The sequence below is a fragment of the Cyanistes caeruleus genome, chromosome 7 (genome assembly GCF_971803275.1).
Source record: "Cyanistes caeruleus chromosome 7, bCyaCae1.hap1.1, whole genome shotgun sequence".
In the NCBI taxonomy this organism is placed as follows: Eukaryota; Metazoa; Chordata; class Aves; order Passeriformes; family Paridae; genus Cyanistes; species Cyanistes caeruleus.
In genome coordinates this window covers 23025275-23042631 of record NC_141707.1, presented here as the reverse complement: position 1 = coordinate 23042631, position 17357 = coordinate 23025275, and the positions used below count along the sequence as shown (strand labels likewise).

At 35.6% G+C, this 17357-nt stretch overlaps 2 protein-coding genes across 5 annotated transcripts in view; one reads left to right on the top strand and one right to left on the bottom strand.

The window, feature by feature from the left end:
* LOC111932140 (uncharacterized) overlaps window positions 1-17357 on the top strand; it is an 85101-nt gene that overhangs the window by 17856 nt on the left and 49888 nt on the right. The window lies entirely within an intron of this gene.
* Window positions 8747-17357, bottom strand: part of LOC111932138 (sodium channel protein type 2 subunit alpha-like) — a 63786-nt gene continuing 55175 nt past the window's right edge. The window contains exons 23-27 of the mRNA XM_086896790.1: window positions 17036-17089; window positions 16047-16184; window positions 13336-13440; window positions 12674-12944; window positions 8747-12301 (exon numbers count right to left, since the gene is read on the bottom strand). Of these exons, the coding sequence (XP_086752916.1) occupies window positions 11118-12301; window positions 12674-12944; window positions 13336-13440; window positions 16047-16184; window positions 17036-17089 (1752 nt within the window). The 3' untranslated portion in view covers window positions 8747-11117. The remainder of the gene's footprint in view (window positions 12302-12673; window positions 12945-13335; window positions 13441-16046; window positions 16185-17035; window positions 17090-17357) is intronic.

Here is a 17357-nt window from a genome sequence, read left to right as displayed (position 1 = left end):
CCAGGTTATCATATCTCTTGCCTGTGGTAGTTTCCAGACCACAATATTGGGTTCCCCTCCTACCTCCCCAGGTCACTGCCTCTGCCTTAACACACCCACCCTGCTGCCATCTCACTTTGCCTCTGACAAAGCACATTTTCATCTCAGACAAAAATATATTTGAATATACTACAAAACAACAACAGATGGAATTCCTCTGTACAGAGCTGCAGCACAGCCCTCTTCTGAAATGGAAGTAGCCTGTGCTGACTTAGTCTAACTCAACACCCTTTAACACCCACTGGTAGAAGACAGCGCTTTTGGAAGCTGGAATTACCAGAAAGAGCTCATCTCAAGAGGTGGTGCTACGGATCAATTAAGGACTGCATTGTAACCATACTTACATCTAATTATTTGTGGCAACATTGGGATGGAGAGGCATCTTCCAGGAAGGGTTACAAAGGGTTCAGGTTTAAAAATCATCAATCAGAAGTGAAGTCAATCAGCTACACAACTTTTACTTCCCTTATGGACAGATTAAATGACTGGCTGGTAAATCAGTAGCCACACATGAAATAGCCTGCTTTGGACAAGTGACAAGTAAAAGGATGACTGGTAATAAGACAGTGAAAGAACACGAGAGCAGTTTTCTGTTGGGCAAAACTTTGAAGAAAGTAATGCCTGAACTGAAAATGCAATGATTGAGAGACAAAATAAAGAAATTCTGTATCACATTTTTGAGGCTATAAAACTACCAGCAGCAGAGGCATGGAAAATAAAGCTATGTAGTTAAAGGCTTGTCCTGAGTATATTTTAATTATTATGATTAAACTTAGGGAAGAGCATAAGACTTGTTATGAGGTGACACATCTGAACTACTGACACAGCTTAGAGCAATACAGTACCAGATAACATTGTTTTCCAAAAACTCTTCTTAGCAGAACAAAAAGTTATGAATAAACTGAAACTTGAAATATTAAGTGTACACGAAGAGTTTTCCATTAGTCATAAAGAATGAAAATTCTAATACAATAGTGTTGAGTTTCTGAACTTCCATACATGTCTTCTTGCATTTTTACTTGTGGTTTTTTGTGGTGCTCTTTTCCTGGGATTTGGGGTTTGTTTATTTCTTTGTTGTTGGGGTGTTTTTTAATAAGTATTATTTCATAACTTAGAAACTATGATAGAGACAAAAGAATCAGAAAAACATAACACACCATAGTACTTGAAGTAGTTTGAATTAAATAGAAAAAATACCTAGGTTAAGGATAAACTTTTTCTGTTCTTCCTGAGTTTTTAGTTCCTCAATCCAGTGTGCTGTAGGGAAGTATAAATGGTTGTTCTAAGTGGGGGGAAAGGACTACTTCTTTCACTTACATTGCCACCTCATGGCAGTTAAATATGTCTGTGAAACTATGGCCTAATTTAGACCTTCCACTTGACAATTAGTAAGGATAAGCCACTTTCAGAGATGTCAGCTGTCAGAAGTGCTACTGAAACAAAAATCTCAGTGAGTCACCAGCACCAGAGCTTACTCACCAGAGATGTCAAGAATTCTAAGGAGGGAAAGACAAAGTCACAGAGATTTAAAATATACCTACTTAAATGAAATTTTGATTGTATGATAACTAGGTTTATAAACATGATGGCTGTCAGTATTACTTTTACTATACTCACACTGAATCAGGAGAGTCAAGATTGATGCATTGTATTTTAGGGAAGGACACTGGAATGCTGGAAAATAATTTGATATATGTCTACAAAATAAGAAAATAATTTTGCATTAATAATATGTAAAGAATGACATTTTTTTCTAAATCACTCAAGATCAGGAAAATTCACTTATTGGTAAGATTTGACCCTAACTTCCCTGTGCCCATTCACTATCCAGTAGCTGTGTGAATATATCTGTTACATAAACCCTGAACATTGGAAGTACCTAAGAACACAATAACAAATTCCTTTCATAAACACTTTGACACTGTTTTCGTGCAATGCCTTTCACAGCTCAGCTGTGAAGGAACTGCTAAATTGTCATTATATCTTAGCAAATTTCTGAGCCACTTGGAGTATTCTTCATTTATATTGAAACATAAATGTGCCCATATTTTTAAAACTTCTTTCAAAATTCCAAACAATTGCAGTTTCTAAAAGTATCAGGAGACAGCATTGATAAAGCCAATGAGCTGAACCAACTCCTCTGCTACAACTAAGATTAAGAAAGGGTAATGATATGGAATGCTAATTGAAATACACTATCTGTGATTGTAACAATTCCCCATAACATGTCTGTGTAACTGACAGTAAGAGATCTAGATGGTTTCAGACAAATCTGCAGTAATCCCTTAATATGTAAACTGATCAGAAGCAGGCAGAAACTCTTAACCATGCATGCTTTATAAATGCAAAGAAAGCTGTGCAATTGCTCAATACCTCTTACACTAAAGAATCCTCATTGACATCAAGTTCATATTTTCAGTGGACTTGTGATTTTCTGAAATATTTTTTTTCTTAATACTAAATTAAACCAGTTAAGCTAGTTCAGTCTTAGACAGTCTGGAACAGAAATTATTGCCCTGCTTCATTTTTTTACTTTCCTTCATCTTTATCCCTACTCTTCTCAGCTCCTTGTCAGCTTTCTAAACTGAGTTGCTTCTCCTCCTCTATCCCATACCTTCCCTTACTTCCCTCACATCACAGCCTGGTAAACAGAGCAGAAAAATGGGATGGAGAAACCCTGCCTCATCTACAATAGAGATTGCTGCTAGTTATGCACTCAAAGCTCTCACCACAGTGTGCAGGGTAGAGAAGGGACTTGTTGACTGTTGTGCTTTCACAGACTTATTGGAGCATTAAGGTGCTGAGTAGTTTGTGGTGTGCTGAAAGAACTTTCTTCCTGCCTGGTAACTACCATGACTTATCCAGTGCATGTGCAATCAACAGGCTGGAAAGAATCAGAAAGCAGTTGACTGGTCATCTCTCACCCTGGGAATCAGATAAAGCTTGGATTATTTTGGCAATACCTCTGGTGGCTTTTTGGCATTTATGTTTTTTCACTGTCAGAATGGCCAGGAGCCAGTAATGCTCAAGGAAGGTTTTTCAGACCAGCATCCCAGCTGACCTCAGCAAGACTAGAAATTTAGTAGAAGTTTAGATTACATTTTGCCAGAATAGTTATAGATTAGCAAGATATCAGAAAAGCCCTAAAACACAATGAGAAAATTTTCAAAGAGCTAGGGAATTTAACTAGAGACTTAAAACTGTTAAGAAAAAGCAGTCATACCTCAAGAAACTCTCACAAGCTTATAAACAAACCAGATACTTTACAAAAGTCTTTATTAGTTTCACAAGATGGGACACTTCTAAAAGAGACAGAACCAAGTTATCTATATAAAATATATAAGTAAAAGGGGGAAGTAAGCTGTTTATCAGTCTCTGAATATCAAATTTATCTGCCTCTGCTTGCACTTAAATGGGATATTTTGAGGTGGTATTTTTGCTGTGTTTTAACATTATTTAAGATCACTTGTGAATGTCTTCTATCTCCACAAGGGACATCTGAGCAGTGTGCATCTGTTTTTTAAAGAATTCTTACAAAAAGTTGCAGTTTTACGTGGAATAAAATTACCTATAAATCCTAAAAGACTTTGTCTCTAATTTTTGTTTTTAAACAACAATTACCTTCTCTCTTCAACATTTATTCTAATTGTTGCTGAAGTCTATTTGCTAATCAGGTTACCTACCATCATTTGCTGGTGCTGTCTGTCATATGTGAAAAAACTGCTGCAGCTGATCCAGTTACTCTTCAACTCCACCATTTGAATCTTCTGCAACAATAAATTGATTTGTGGTCTTCCTCCTTGAAAGGCAATTCTTCTGTCTTCCAGACTGGGAATAGAGCAGGAAGGAAAAGGAAAGGAGACACAATTATACTGTACTAGAGCTGCCTTAAAGTCAGAAAACAACCTACGTGTAGAGAAACAGGTATAGACTCTTACCTACTTACATTCTCTTCCCTTAGACTTCCACAAATACACTTCTGTAAAACCAGAGGCAAAATAGATTGTAGACTAAATGCAGGTCTGAAAAACAGTATTTTTTTATTTTATGTCCTATGTATGAAGAAATACTGAGGAAACCTTTCAAATTCAGCTCCTTTGACTTAACAATGCAGAACTTCTAAAAAGCCAAGAACTAAACAAGTGGTTTTTGGACAATATATTACCAACAGTGCTAAGGATACTTACAAATTCAACCTTTTTCTGTCCTTCAGAGGAGAAAAGGCATTTTATTTTACTTCATCATGGATTTTTGAAAGCACCACCATTGCACCACCTCAGTCTGAACTGCCATGTGAAATCTTCATCTCATGGAAAGGGATTGATAGGGGAACAGAGAAAGGGATGCTGGAATGAATAGGTACCAAGGAATACAGAAAAGTTGAACCTGCATGCTTGCCTGTTATGCTTTTTTCATTCTAAAGAAAATTTTGAGAGTTTTTAAACTGTAAAATTATTAGAGACAATTATATAGTAATAGATGTGAATAAATATGGTACATAGATATAGATCTGTTTTGGATATTAACTGACATGTAAAGTTTTTGATCCTAGTTAGTATGAAGTATTCTCTCTGATCACAAAAGTAAAACAGTTCCAATGTGTAAGACAATAATTTCCAATCATACTCTGCTGCAGATTTTTCTTACTCTATGATCTCAATTTCATTATTTTCCACTCATCAATTTCCAATTAACTTCTGCAAAGAGACTTTATATTAATAACCTGTCAGTAACACCAGCACCGTAATTTCATTTCCTGACACTTCAATGTAGCTTTTGGAATTTCCTGTTGGATTCTCTCCTTACATGCAGTAGAATTCAACTGTGAAAAAAAGGTTTTAATCCTGAAATACAAGTAGAAAAATCACGTCAACTCTGTATTAAGCTGTCTTCATGTCATTGGTTACTATCTTTTCAAAGCAAATATTCTCCTTTCCTTGTCCTTCTAGTACTTATATAAAAATAACATAATTCCAAAAGACTGATGCAATATAGATAAATGAAATTTCAAGTAACTGCTTTTCAAATAAATGAGAAAGCAAGAGTGGTAAAGCTGGTGAATTCATGGTGCTATTTAGCATCACTCTGAATTTTTTTTTTTCTTGGATGTACATGTAGCTCCAGACAGAGGCTATCAGGAGCCTGCATTTATCTGCCCTCTTACTCAGCATCACATAAATCACATCCAATTTCCAGTGTTACAGTTGGAGCATGAGCAGCTGTTTCCCATCTGTATAAATAAATTAACCAGGATTTGCAGCAATGCTGCAGCAATCATTGTAAGACCACATTTGACAACCATCAGGGCCATGAAGAAGTTAAGACAAGAGAAAGGTTATTCACACTGTTAATTATTGGAGAGAATATTTTAACTTTTTGCCTGCCTGAGACCATGAATTTGAGGCCACTGCTGGCGTAGTTCAGTTTGCATTTTGTTGTGGCTGCAGCTGCAATTTTTACTAAACACTACATAAAGATATTAATGCAAGTATGGCTGCAGAATATGAGCATAAAGCTACTATACAGCTTGGCAATCAAGAAGTACCACATGACGGGTTGCTATGGTATCTGCAAGCATGACTTTTTTATAAAGCAATATTGCAAACAGCATGTAATTCTCCAACCATTTCTAAACATGACTGTTAGAGATACTACCTTGGAAATGAAAACAGTTTACCACATTCCATTTCAGATAGACATTTTTTTAAAAATGTATTGTGCTGGTTTTTAATCAGCTGTCACATTCCACAAAGATTATTATTAAGATAACTGTTAAAGAAACATGCTTTTAAGACAATAGAAAATGGAAGTGCAGAGCATGTCTTGAACTGCAGGGTTTGATTGTTATAAATAGTTTATGAAGTGTCATTCTTTATTTTCATCAAAAGCTTTTCTTGCAGCAGACATCATGTGTGCTTCAGCATGCAATTTTCCCTCTCCAGAGGGATGAGAATGTGCCGCAGTTTACTTTGCTTGGGTTACACTGCAGTGTCTTTTTTTTTTTTTTTTTTAAGGCAAGCACTAGAATGTCTCTTTCCACTGTGCAACGGCTCCCACTGATCAGCGAGGAAAAATAAATATGCTGAGTGACAGAGCCTGCATGCTGTATCACATAGACAAAACCTAGTTGTGCTTTGAGAATGAAAGAAATGGTACCATCCCCCACTGAAAAAGATGTTGCTAATGCAGAGGTTTGTGAGCCAATAAATACTTCTACACTGCAGAGATTTCAGATTATTTCTTCTAATGCCTTACTGAGCTAGATAAGCCTTTCTGAATATATACTATAGAATGAGTATTGTAAGCATTTTCTATGTCAAAAAAATCCCCCCCATTTTTAATAGTAGCTCATTATGTATATTTTATATATATATATATCTCACTGTTTGCCATGCAAACGACACAGATACTTCCATCCGTGATCCTTTAGAAGGCTGGGGCTGTTTCAGGGCTGCACCATGGAATTAGATGAATAATGGCTATTAAGAAAAGTAAACCCAAAGCTATTTGAGGAATTCCCCACTGCATCAAAACCCTTCAGCTGTAGTTTAGTAAGCTCAGATGAGCATGGCAGTTCTTAACCAACGCGGTATCAGGTCTGCATATAGGTCCACACGTTTTCCAGGGTACAGAACTGAAATCCAAGAAGCCGCCCTTTCAGTCACACAAGTATTGCCAGCAAATGTTATCTTTACACAACCAGACAAATTATCAGGTTGTATCGAGCACAAACCCCGTGCATTCTCTGCAGAGCCCAAGCTCTCCCGGTGCCCGTGTGCAGTTCGTGTTTGCCGGTGCCGTCCGTGCCCTGTGCCGGATGCGGCCCCACAGCAGCCAGGAGATGCTCCCGCCGCCCCCAGCAGCCAAACTCCAGCTTGAAAACACCAACTACCCCTCCACCTGCTTAAGGCCTCTTTATGAAAACAAGCCAGTCAGCAATATCCTACTTATCTCCCCTGCTATCTCTCCCTCCCTGGTTTTCACAAGTGATTTCATATGACGGATGCAGGACTAGCCTTGTCCTTAGAAGTGAAACAAAATTTTGTTATAGGGCCAGTACAGGATTTGAAAAATCTCAGGAATGTTCCATTCTTATGTTCCAGTACAGGTTTAGGCTATTTTGAGGGCTTTTTTGGAGGGTAGGGAGGAGCACTGAAGGTTCCCAATTTCATGATGTAAAATACACCTACATTCCTGGGTTAGTAAAGGAGAGTAAAGAAATGTCATTTCTTAGACAATTTTAAGGGAGCATTTCTTATTAATTTTTCCTTCTCTGTGAATAAGAGAGTGAAGTGTCCTACTGCTCTAGGAATTTGGCTTAATGTTTTGCATAATGATATATGACTGACCCATTACCTGAAACCACTGTCTTATATCAGAACTAAAACATAGATTCATTTTATACCTGCAGGTTAAGGAGGAAGTCTGCAAGTCAACTGTGTCTTCTATAAGCTTTTTACCTTCATGGTATACTGGAATAATTTTAAAGCAATATGGAAGTATCTAAATTTATTCAATTATATACACTTGAAATCCAAATATATATTAATTTTTTTGTAAAGGTCTAAGATATTGCATTTGAGATATTAAAAATGGACTGACTCCAGATGGGTTATTGTTTCAATAGTCATAACTTTAAAAATAATATAAATTTTATAGGGTAAAATGATTTTATAAATTACCATAGATATTTCTGTGCACTACCAAATTTTTAGAAAAATTATTACATAAATATTTTATACTTATTCCACATAGGATATTCAAATTAACTATACACCACAGTCCAGCACTAACTTAACCTTATTCTTTAAACAGCAATTTAAGAATATAACCAATATTTTTAAAAAGTATTTACATTATTACATTATTACATAATTATTGTTAGCAACTACAATATTAACACACTAGCTATTCTGGATTGAAAAAAACACTCATACCTATTAAAATGAGATATAGTTACTAAAAACAAAATGCACATTGTTTTTTAAAGCACAGCGGAGTTCAGGGATTTTTTTTTTCCTTTTAGTTATATTGGTCCAAGTATAGAGCAGCTACTCTTCATAAAAGAAACGAGAACACAAACAAAAACAAATAAAAAAAAAAGGATTAATTACCCCAAGTCCAGGTCCAATGCACACACTGTGTCCCTTATCCTGCCACCTGTGTGCAGCAACCCCTCGCCAGGGACCCTGCCCGAGCACCTCGGCAAAGGCCTCAGTGGCCTGATGACATCCAATGAAACCTCAAACAGCTCTCATTCCCTTTTCTTGGCAAGCATGGATTTCTTCACAGGGAAAGGGATTTAAACAACTCTGTTATGCTCCCATGGGGTTATTTTGGTGACAGATCCCAGGTCTCCTACCCCAGGATGAGCAGTGTCTACAGGAGCAGCTGTGGAGCCATCCTGCATTGGATTCGCCCAAAAGAGAATATCACTGGAGCTCTTCCTGGGCAACTCAAAAATTTGACAAAAAGACACATAGTTGAAATGTGTTTTTCTCCTGCATTCTAAAAAAATTCCTCTGGTCAGGACAACACCAGAATTTAATTTCATCTTGATGGTGACAAATTGATACTGGTCTCAGTCATAAAGCAACATGTGATCTAGCTGTCTAAATCACCGCACTGCTGAAGTGGCTCCCCCTAAATTTTACCAATTTGTTAATCTTTATAAACTTCATACAATAAAAGACAAAGACTAAAATAATTACATAAAAAGGTTATCTTTATTCTTTCGGGTTGTTAGCAATGTAATTATTTTTGGTAAAACAATTTCCTGCATGCAGTTCATCAGTACACTATGAGCCAATAATTTCTATAAAAGCAGGAGCCCATCAATATTCTAGTTCTTTTGTAAGAAATGCAAAGTGTTTCACTTCCCATTGCACAAGTTCGCTATTCATCCTCATGAAGAAAGATTTTTGAGTAAGAAATTATATTTAAAGTGTTTCTACTGCAGTGTGCACCAATAAGTAAAGCAGATAGCTTTACTTTACTTTACTTTAAGATAGCAGATAGCAGATTAACTCTGGGGAAACAACAAGGTTCCTATGACTAAGATTACCTGAAAATCAGCGGACAGGATTATAACATTAAAAAAGGCCTATCTATGGATCAGAAAAAAATTTGTAGTGTCCATTTGTTTTTAAACTACTCCTTATTAAAAGCTGTTTAAAGCAATCAGCAGGAATTTTCAATTACATATTTGATATTACGTTTCTGAATGGTAAAGTGTCAAAGACAGCAATAAAAATTAATAACAACAGGAAAATATGTGTAATTTCTTATAGTAAGTATAAAATCTTATAAAATAAAACTATTTTTAAATAAAAAGAATAGACATATAATTTTTTTCTAGCCCCGTATTTTAAGCCATCTATTTGCCTGTATAGTCCAGTACCTTACTGCATATTTGCTGATTACAACACTCACACAAAATAAAGTCTTTAATAGCAGCAAACAATTGCTTACTGGTATGAGGAACGATGGTCTTGTCAAACTTTTTCTTTTTACCACTTACTTCTCTTCCCATGTTAAATTTTAACAGCTGTAGGATAATAGCAGCAAGCATGCATCAGTTAGAGCTTCCAATTATTTGAAGTATCACAGAACATATCATAGTATCTATTGAAATGTTGTAAGCTAACTTACTAGGGTAGATATTTGACACATATACAGTAATTAGGTCATTGTCTCTTTGTTCAGAAGGGCACCACTGTGTAAAACAACTGATTAAATAACAGAGGGTATTTTACTTACAGGTACAGTGTCAGCCTGAATGCAAAAAAAACTCATCTAAACCCCAGTGCAGGACAAAGCTGGTTCCAGTACATCTTTTTGGTCATCTCAGCTCTCTACAGAAGGTTACATTACAGTGGAAACCTGACCATATTGCCAAGGGGGTCAAAACCACCTCTCTCACATACATATTTTGTATTTCTATGCTCCATCCTTCCAAAGTAGGGAAATTTAAATATGAGGTATATATTAAAGTAGTATTTTTCCCCAAAGGTACTCTGCTATCAATGTGTAGCTTTGATTATTTTCCTAAGTGGGATATACTCATGAAATAAGAAGTGTAGCAACAGACTTTGGAATAAAGCATGGACATTACTCACAGTATCAAGGGTCAAAACATAGCACATTTTTTTAAAAAATACTATTTTTTATAGGCAGAATTTGGCATTTGTAGCTTTTCTGTGAAAAGAATTGCTTCAATGTTTCAGGAATTCTGAGCTAGCTTGTACTTTGAAAGTAATTTTTTCCACAGTTTTGCAATTTTCCGAACAGGAGCTCTATGCAGCATAATTTATTTAAACCACTGTATCTGAAATGGACAGTACAATAAATTAAGAACTACTAAAAGGTAATAAAAATAAATATATTAAAGGACTAAGGTACCAACTCTTTTCTGTAAAAATTATTCCCTTGCTTGATTTACTGACAAATTCTCTATCTGGACTCTATTGGTTGCTTCATAGTTTGCTGTTTCTTTGATCTACATCCTGAGGTTCGACAATCTAGAATTCTGATTTTTTTGCCTTTAGAAGTGGCTTGAAGAGAACTACATTCATATTATGATGCAATAACTACATATTCCTGACATTTGTGGTCCTCTGCACGTAAGAGTATTATTTAGTGTTTATCTAAATTAAGAGTAAATTAAGATTTTGTTTTCTCAGCACAGCAGAATTAATAAAGCAGTATGTTATTCAAAGCAAACGAGATAATGAAAAAGAGCTGACACACATGGAACACAGGAGATGAAATGTACACAGTGGACACACTTATTCCACAGAAGTACAGGCTTATTTGGACCCCTTAAGGGTTCCAAGTAGAAATTTTGTGTCTCTCAATTAGTAACAGCTGTTAATCAAAACTATTGCTCTGCAAGTTTGTTTCCTTGTTACAGACCAAGAGTTTACTAGTGAAGGACCATTGTCTTGGATAGGCACTGACTGCAGCATGCAGTAAGTATGTAAAAACTTGTAATTTTGGCATAATCCTCCAGTAACAGTGCTACTGACAAAAACATATTCTCAAGCTTGTGAACACTCATCATGAATAACCTCTGCCTTTTATTTTTTGTTTCCTCTTCTGTCTTTTCCTTTGTCTTCCTTTTCTGATTTGTCATCTTCATATTTTTCTTTTTCTGGTTTTGTTACACTATCATAAGAAGGCGGAGCTGTGGTGGATGCAGACATATCCATTTTCTCTGGAGATGAGTTTTCACTCAGCTTACCAACAACGATATCATTTTTGATAAGCTGATCACCCCCATCTTTCTGATACAGAAATGAAAGCTTCTTTACTGACTGTCTTAGAAGATGACGTCTGTAAGCACGCTGAATTATACTGGCAGAAATTTCTTCCTGCTTTCGTTTCAGTGTGGTTGTAATTGGTTCATAGGAGACTTTAGAAGGATTGGATGCCATGAATCGATCTTCCATCTGTATTCTGAGGGCATCCATCTCCCCACTTTCCCCCAGCACACGCTTTGTGAAGGCAAACAAGATGTCAAGGCAGTGAATTCGGTCACCGCTCACCACAGGCAGATCCATTGCAATAAGCTGGATTTTGTTTGGTTTTGGTATATTAAGAGGAGGCTCTAGAGCAGCTGCAAAATCAGACAGTTTGCTATATTCTATGAATTGTGTTGCATCAGGATCATATTTTTCCCAAACCTCATAGAACATCTCAAAGTCATCCTCACTCAAGGGTTCAGCACTTTCTTCAGTAGCAACACTGAAGTTCTCCAAAATCACAGCAATGTACATGTTCACCACTACCAGGAAGGAAATGATAATGTAACTCACAAAGAAGAAAATCCCAACAGAAGGGTTGCCACAGTCACCTTTCACAGAGCTCCCTGGATGTTCTATATGGGGGTCACAGTCTGGTGCCCCACTGTTAAGGATTGGGTTGAGCAAATTATTCCAGCCCGCGGACGTGGTGATCTGAAACAGGCAGATCATGCTGTTGCCAAATGTTTCAAAGTTGAACATGTCATCAATCCCATCCTCCTTTTTGACATAGGCAAAGTTGGACATGCCAAATATGGCATAGATGAACATGACCAGGAAAAGCAGCAGCCCAATGTTGAACAGAGCAGGAAGAGACATCATCAAAGCAAAAAGCAGAGTGCGGATTCCCTTAGCGCCTTTAATGAGGCGCAGGATTCGACCGATTCTGGCAAGCCGTACAACTCTGAACAAAGTGGGTGACACAAAGTACTTCTCAATCATCTCAGCTAGAAACATACCTGTGGAACATAAAAATAAATTAAGAGAGTAAGTTTTTAACACAGATTACATTTTCCACAAAAAAGTATAAACATTCCACGCCAACTCTTGTTGGGGAATTAGTGGAACATATAATTTGAGATTAATTTTATCTGCTATGGATAATTAAAGAATTTTTTCCCTGTACTTTTAGAGCACAACCCCAAACCTAGAAGTATTAACACTGATATAGAATTATTTAGAAAGTTAGCATGCTCAAATATGCATTTCATTTACTAAATAATCAAGAGCAATTAAAATTAAGTAACTCCTCCAATTTGCACAACTTGACAGAGATAAATCATTAAATAAACAGATAATTGTATTTCATTTTGAACATAAGAATTTCTTACCTATTATTGAAAGAATAACAACCACAAAATCAAAAATATTCCAGCCAATGGTGAAGTAATAATAACGGAGTGAAAATATTTTGAAGACACATTCACCAGTGAAAAGGACTACAAAGACCAAGTTAATCCAATATAAAATATTTTGCATCAGTTCAGTCTGGTCATCTGTTTCTATCATCATTGTGACCATGTTAAGACAGATTAAAACCATGACAGTGATGTCAAATAGTTGCCGTGTTACAATATCAAACATCAGACCTTGCAATTTGTTCTGAGGGGAGAAAAAAGAAAACATTATAGTATTTTTATGTAATAAACATCTGTTTCCTCCCTCCCATGTCATTCCTCCTCTCCCAAAATATACAACCAAGCAAAAATTTAAGACAACCATTCTCCAGTAGTTTATATGCCAGTTGAAAGTTTTCCCCTCAAAACCCAACAAGCCTATATTTCTTCACATTCTTTGATTCTCTGCTTCTTCAGGCAAAACAAATATGAGGGATTTTTCCTGCAGAACAGATACATGTACATTTCAATTCAGAATGAAGGGATAATTTGAATAAGGCTGAAACATTTTAGAGTTAAATGAGAAATTTTATTATAATTAATGTACTGCTGCGATTTCTCCCCAGATACAGACTACATAGTAGCACTATTCTTACCACTGGTCGAGGTATAGGTTTTTGTGGTTTCTTTGATCCTAGCTTCTTCATTGCATTGTAGTATTTCTTTTGTTCTTCTGTCATGAAAATGTCTTGACCTCCAAGGTAAATTAATAAAAGAAACCCCAAATCTGATTACAGCCAAACCTTTACATCCATTATTTCACAGCATTGCAGAACATGGTTTCAATGAACCCTTTATTCATCCTTATAAATTGTTACCAAAACAAAAACATAATAATTATTTCAAAGACTGTTAAAATATCTTGAAGGAAAAATGAAAGAAATTAAGGAACAAAGAAAATCCCAAGAACTTCTATTTCTTATTAAAAAACAATACCTATCCAATTAATTCAGTTAAATAAATAAAAAAAAACCAACTTGTGATATATACATTTCATATACAGTTATAAATCTAGCATCATATATTCCACATTGCAAATCAATCTACCAGAAATAAAAAAGCTTCAAAGGTACAAAGATACACTGTGAACAGATATGTCTTCAGGTAAAATATAAAAGAAGAAAGAAATTACTGATTTTTCTTTTCAGGATGTGCATTTTACCATTTGAGTATAGGTATCTGAGTTCAGATGATACATAAACAGTGCATATGTAGCTTGATCATCCCCCTACATTGTACTGAGTTCATCAGTTTACTCTGCATGGGTTTACTCTGGAGTTTCTTATCTGAATAAAAGGATTTCTAGCCTGGTATGTGTAATACACACATGGAAAGTCTTATCAGAAATACAATTTATATTGACAAGTAACTTGTTTTTTTCCTTTCATGCATTTGTTTGTAATTAGGTATGCATGATAGAAAAGCAGTGGCATTTGGAAATGAACTTCCGAGTCAGGGCTGATTCTGTGACTTTGTCACACCTTTGTTCTGTAAATTTGTCAAATGTGTCAAGTGTCAATCTTACAGACAAAATAATGATAAGACTGAATGAAGGTGTGCTTACTTTTCAGCTGTGGCTATATATTGATATGAAGACTTAGAAGTCAAGAGAGACTGTCTTTAACAAACTCTCAACATAAATCAAATACTCAAGCAAAATTAACTTCTTGGAGAATAAGTTTTGGAAGAAAAACAAGAAGTTGATTTGATAATTATGGTGGAAATGTGCTGTGACTGTTGGAAGATTTCACTCAGTGGGAAATAAATAAATAAAAATCCATGAAGAAAGTGGGATTGGGTTGGGGATTTCTTCTGCTGTCTCACTGACGTAATGACTGTCGTGAGTGAACAAGGCATCCTTGTCTCAGTGCTCTGTTCCTAGGGACAACATAGGCCTCAAGGCAAGATACCCTGAAGGACCAATTAGGAAACTGACAGGAGAACATTGCCTCCCTCATGGAACTAATATAATGAAAGTAGGATGAACACAGGAACCACAGAACAGCAGAGATAGTATATTGCAACATGAGGTCTTTTTCCCATTCATATCCCAACATGCCCAAATGTCAGTGATGCTAAGAAAGCACAAAGACAAGAAAAATACTGCTGGGTAGCCATGAATTGTGTGGTTTGCACATCAGGAACACAGGTACACCTATAAATTCAAAAGACAGTTAATGCTTGCTAATTTGCTACATAAAACTGAAGAATACCATATAAACAGAATTTTCCCCAGCCTAATTGCATGTCCAGTATTTTATTTTCTTGGTGACTTACAACAGCTCCAAATGTACAGGGGGTGTACACCACATTGCCAGAAAAAGCCCATTAGCAGGAACCCTTATCTGCCTTCTGAGACATGATGATTCCAGTGTCTGCCAAGTGAACTTAATAGAATTTATAATTACCTCACTACTAAGGTCACCTTGTTAAATATTGACTGCCAAAAATACCATTAATATTGTGTACAACCTTAGTCTTGCTCTCAAGGATGAGAAATAGATCCACATTCCTGCTAAGTACTGGAGTTTACTCCAGTAAACTCCAGTAAACTCCCCTGAAGTTTATGCCAAGGAAGGTGCAAATATCTTGAAGGATGAAGATGCCACCATTTATGGTTTATATAGCAAGTACAACTGAATTTGCCATCATAGCCTGAATTTTCATCTATTTAAATGTTCCTAGAGTTCTTGACACAATCCTTCTCTCATTTAAATAATAGAAACAGCTAAAGTTGAAAAGAAAACCTACATATTGTCAAATGACACCCATTTTCTTTTTCTTGCAAATTCACTAACTCAAGACAGTTTCCCCGCCCTTTCTAATCTTACAATACATAGCAGTATTTTCAGCATTCAGCTTGTCTGTATTAGTCTCTGTAATGGAGGCCTTCACAATCCTGCTATATGTTTTCTCCTAATCAATTCTGACATTTATAGTTTTGCACATTCTCTTCTTTCCTGACTTTTGTTTGCTTGAGTCATCTGCACTGTCACATAGCTTGATCACAGCACTGTAAGGTTAAGAAAAACAAAGAGATAACTTTCTGATTGACAACATATCACTGGGCCGTACAGGGATGTGGAGAACACTCAGACACTCAGTGTAAGTTTAAATTACTTCAAATGCCTTAAAAAGAAAAGACTGTTACTTCATTATTTTGAAGAAACAAAAATCTTAAAACCCAAATTCTTTTTTTCTTTCTATTACTACAAGGAATTTCAAAAACTCTTATTTTTCCTTGCATGCATTTGCTGAATATTTAGAAAAAGTGAGGAAGTATGAAAATTAAACATGTGGTACTTATCTTCTTTTTTTGTTGGTTGAAGTTGTCTATGATGACACCAATGAATAAGTTTAGGGTGAAAAATGATCCAAAAATAATAAAGGCCACAAAGTAAATGTACATGTACAGGTTGTCTTCATACTTTGGCTGGTGCTCTACCTATGTAACATAGAAAAACAGTAAAGCATCACAAATAACACTTAATACAAATCAAAGATTCCTCAGCAGGAAGAGAAGTTGCATCCAGATGGACAGGGGATAAGCCCAGCTGTTCAAGGGAGTAAACCCCACTCTTTTGGAGCATACATTACACTTGCCTTATATTTCAACTTGAAAATCTATTTAATACAGGTTTCTGCAACTGAATACATTGCAAGACTTGCCATTCCTTCTCCCTCTGTCTGTTCTCTTTGATGACATTTAACATTTCATGTAGTACTACTACATGTAGTACTACTGAATTTGACAGAAATGTGCAAATCTCAAAAGCAATTCAGTTCCTATAGACTATATGCAAATCAAGAGCTGGACTGAAGAGCAAACAAATAGCAAGATTAAAAGAAAAATAGGTAAAACTGATCAAATTTGGTTTTTGAGGTCATCAGAGTCTGCAGCTCTGGACTAGCTTTTGCAGTGATGCCTCTTGGCTATTTGGATTAATTTTGAAGACACAGGAAAAACTTATTTCCTGATCTGTACAATCTCAGACATAAATTAATAGAAAACCACATCTCATAATATTTGATTTTTACAGAATAATTATTACGTAAGTACTAAATTATAAATCTCTACAGCTATACTTTTTTTTTTACCTGTTAAAAATATAAGTACTTTACTTATATATTATTTACTTATAGATTTATATAGAAAAAATAATCAGGGCTTTACATTTATTTTTTTATATTTTAGTTCATTTCAATTGCCATTCAAGAAGTATTACATCAATCATGCATTTGTTTTCCCTCAGTAAATATATTTATTTTACTCAGTAGATTTTATATTGCACTCACTTGTGTAGAATCAACTGCAGCATACATAATCTCCATCCACCCTTTAAATGTTGCCTAAAAACAGAATTTGTTAATATTTTCTATCAAAGCTCCAGTTCTAAGAACATTCTAAATAAAACAGTGTCTTCTGCAATGTATTTGTATTCATAACAGTAAAGAGAATATTAAAAGTCTGGTGAGTTACAAGTGAAGCATGCACAGAAAGTTCATTACTGTGGAATATTTTCCCCTAATTCTTAAAACACTGAATAAATTCTAATCTTCTTGGAAATTCATATAAACTCTTTGCGAGTTGCAAATCAGTATCACCATACCAGTGATT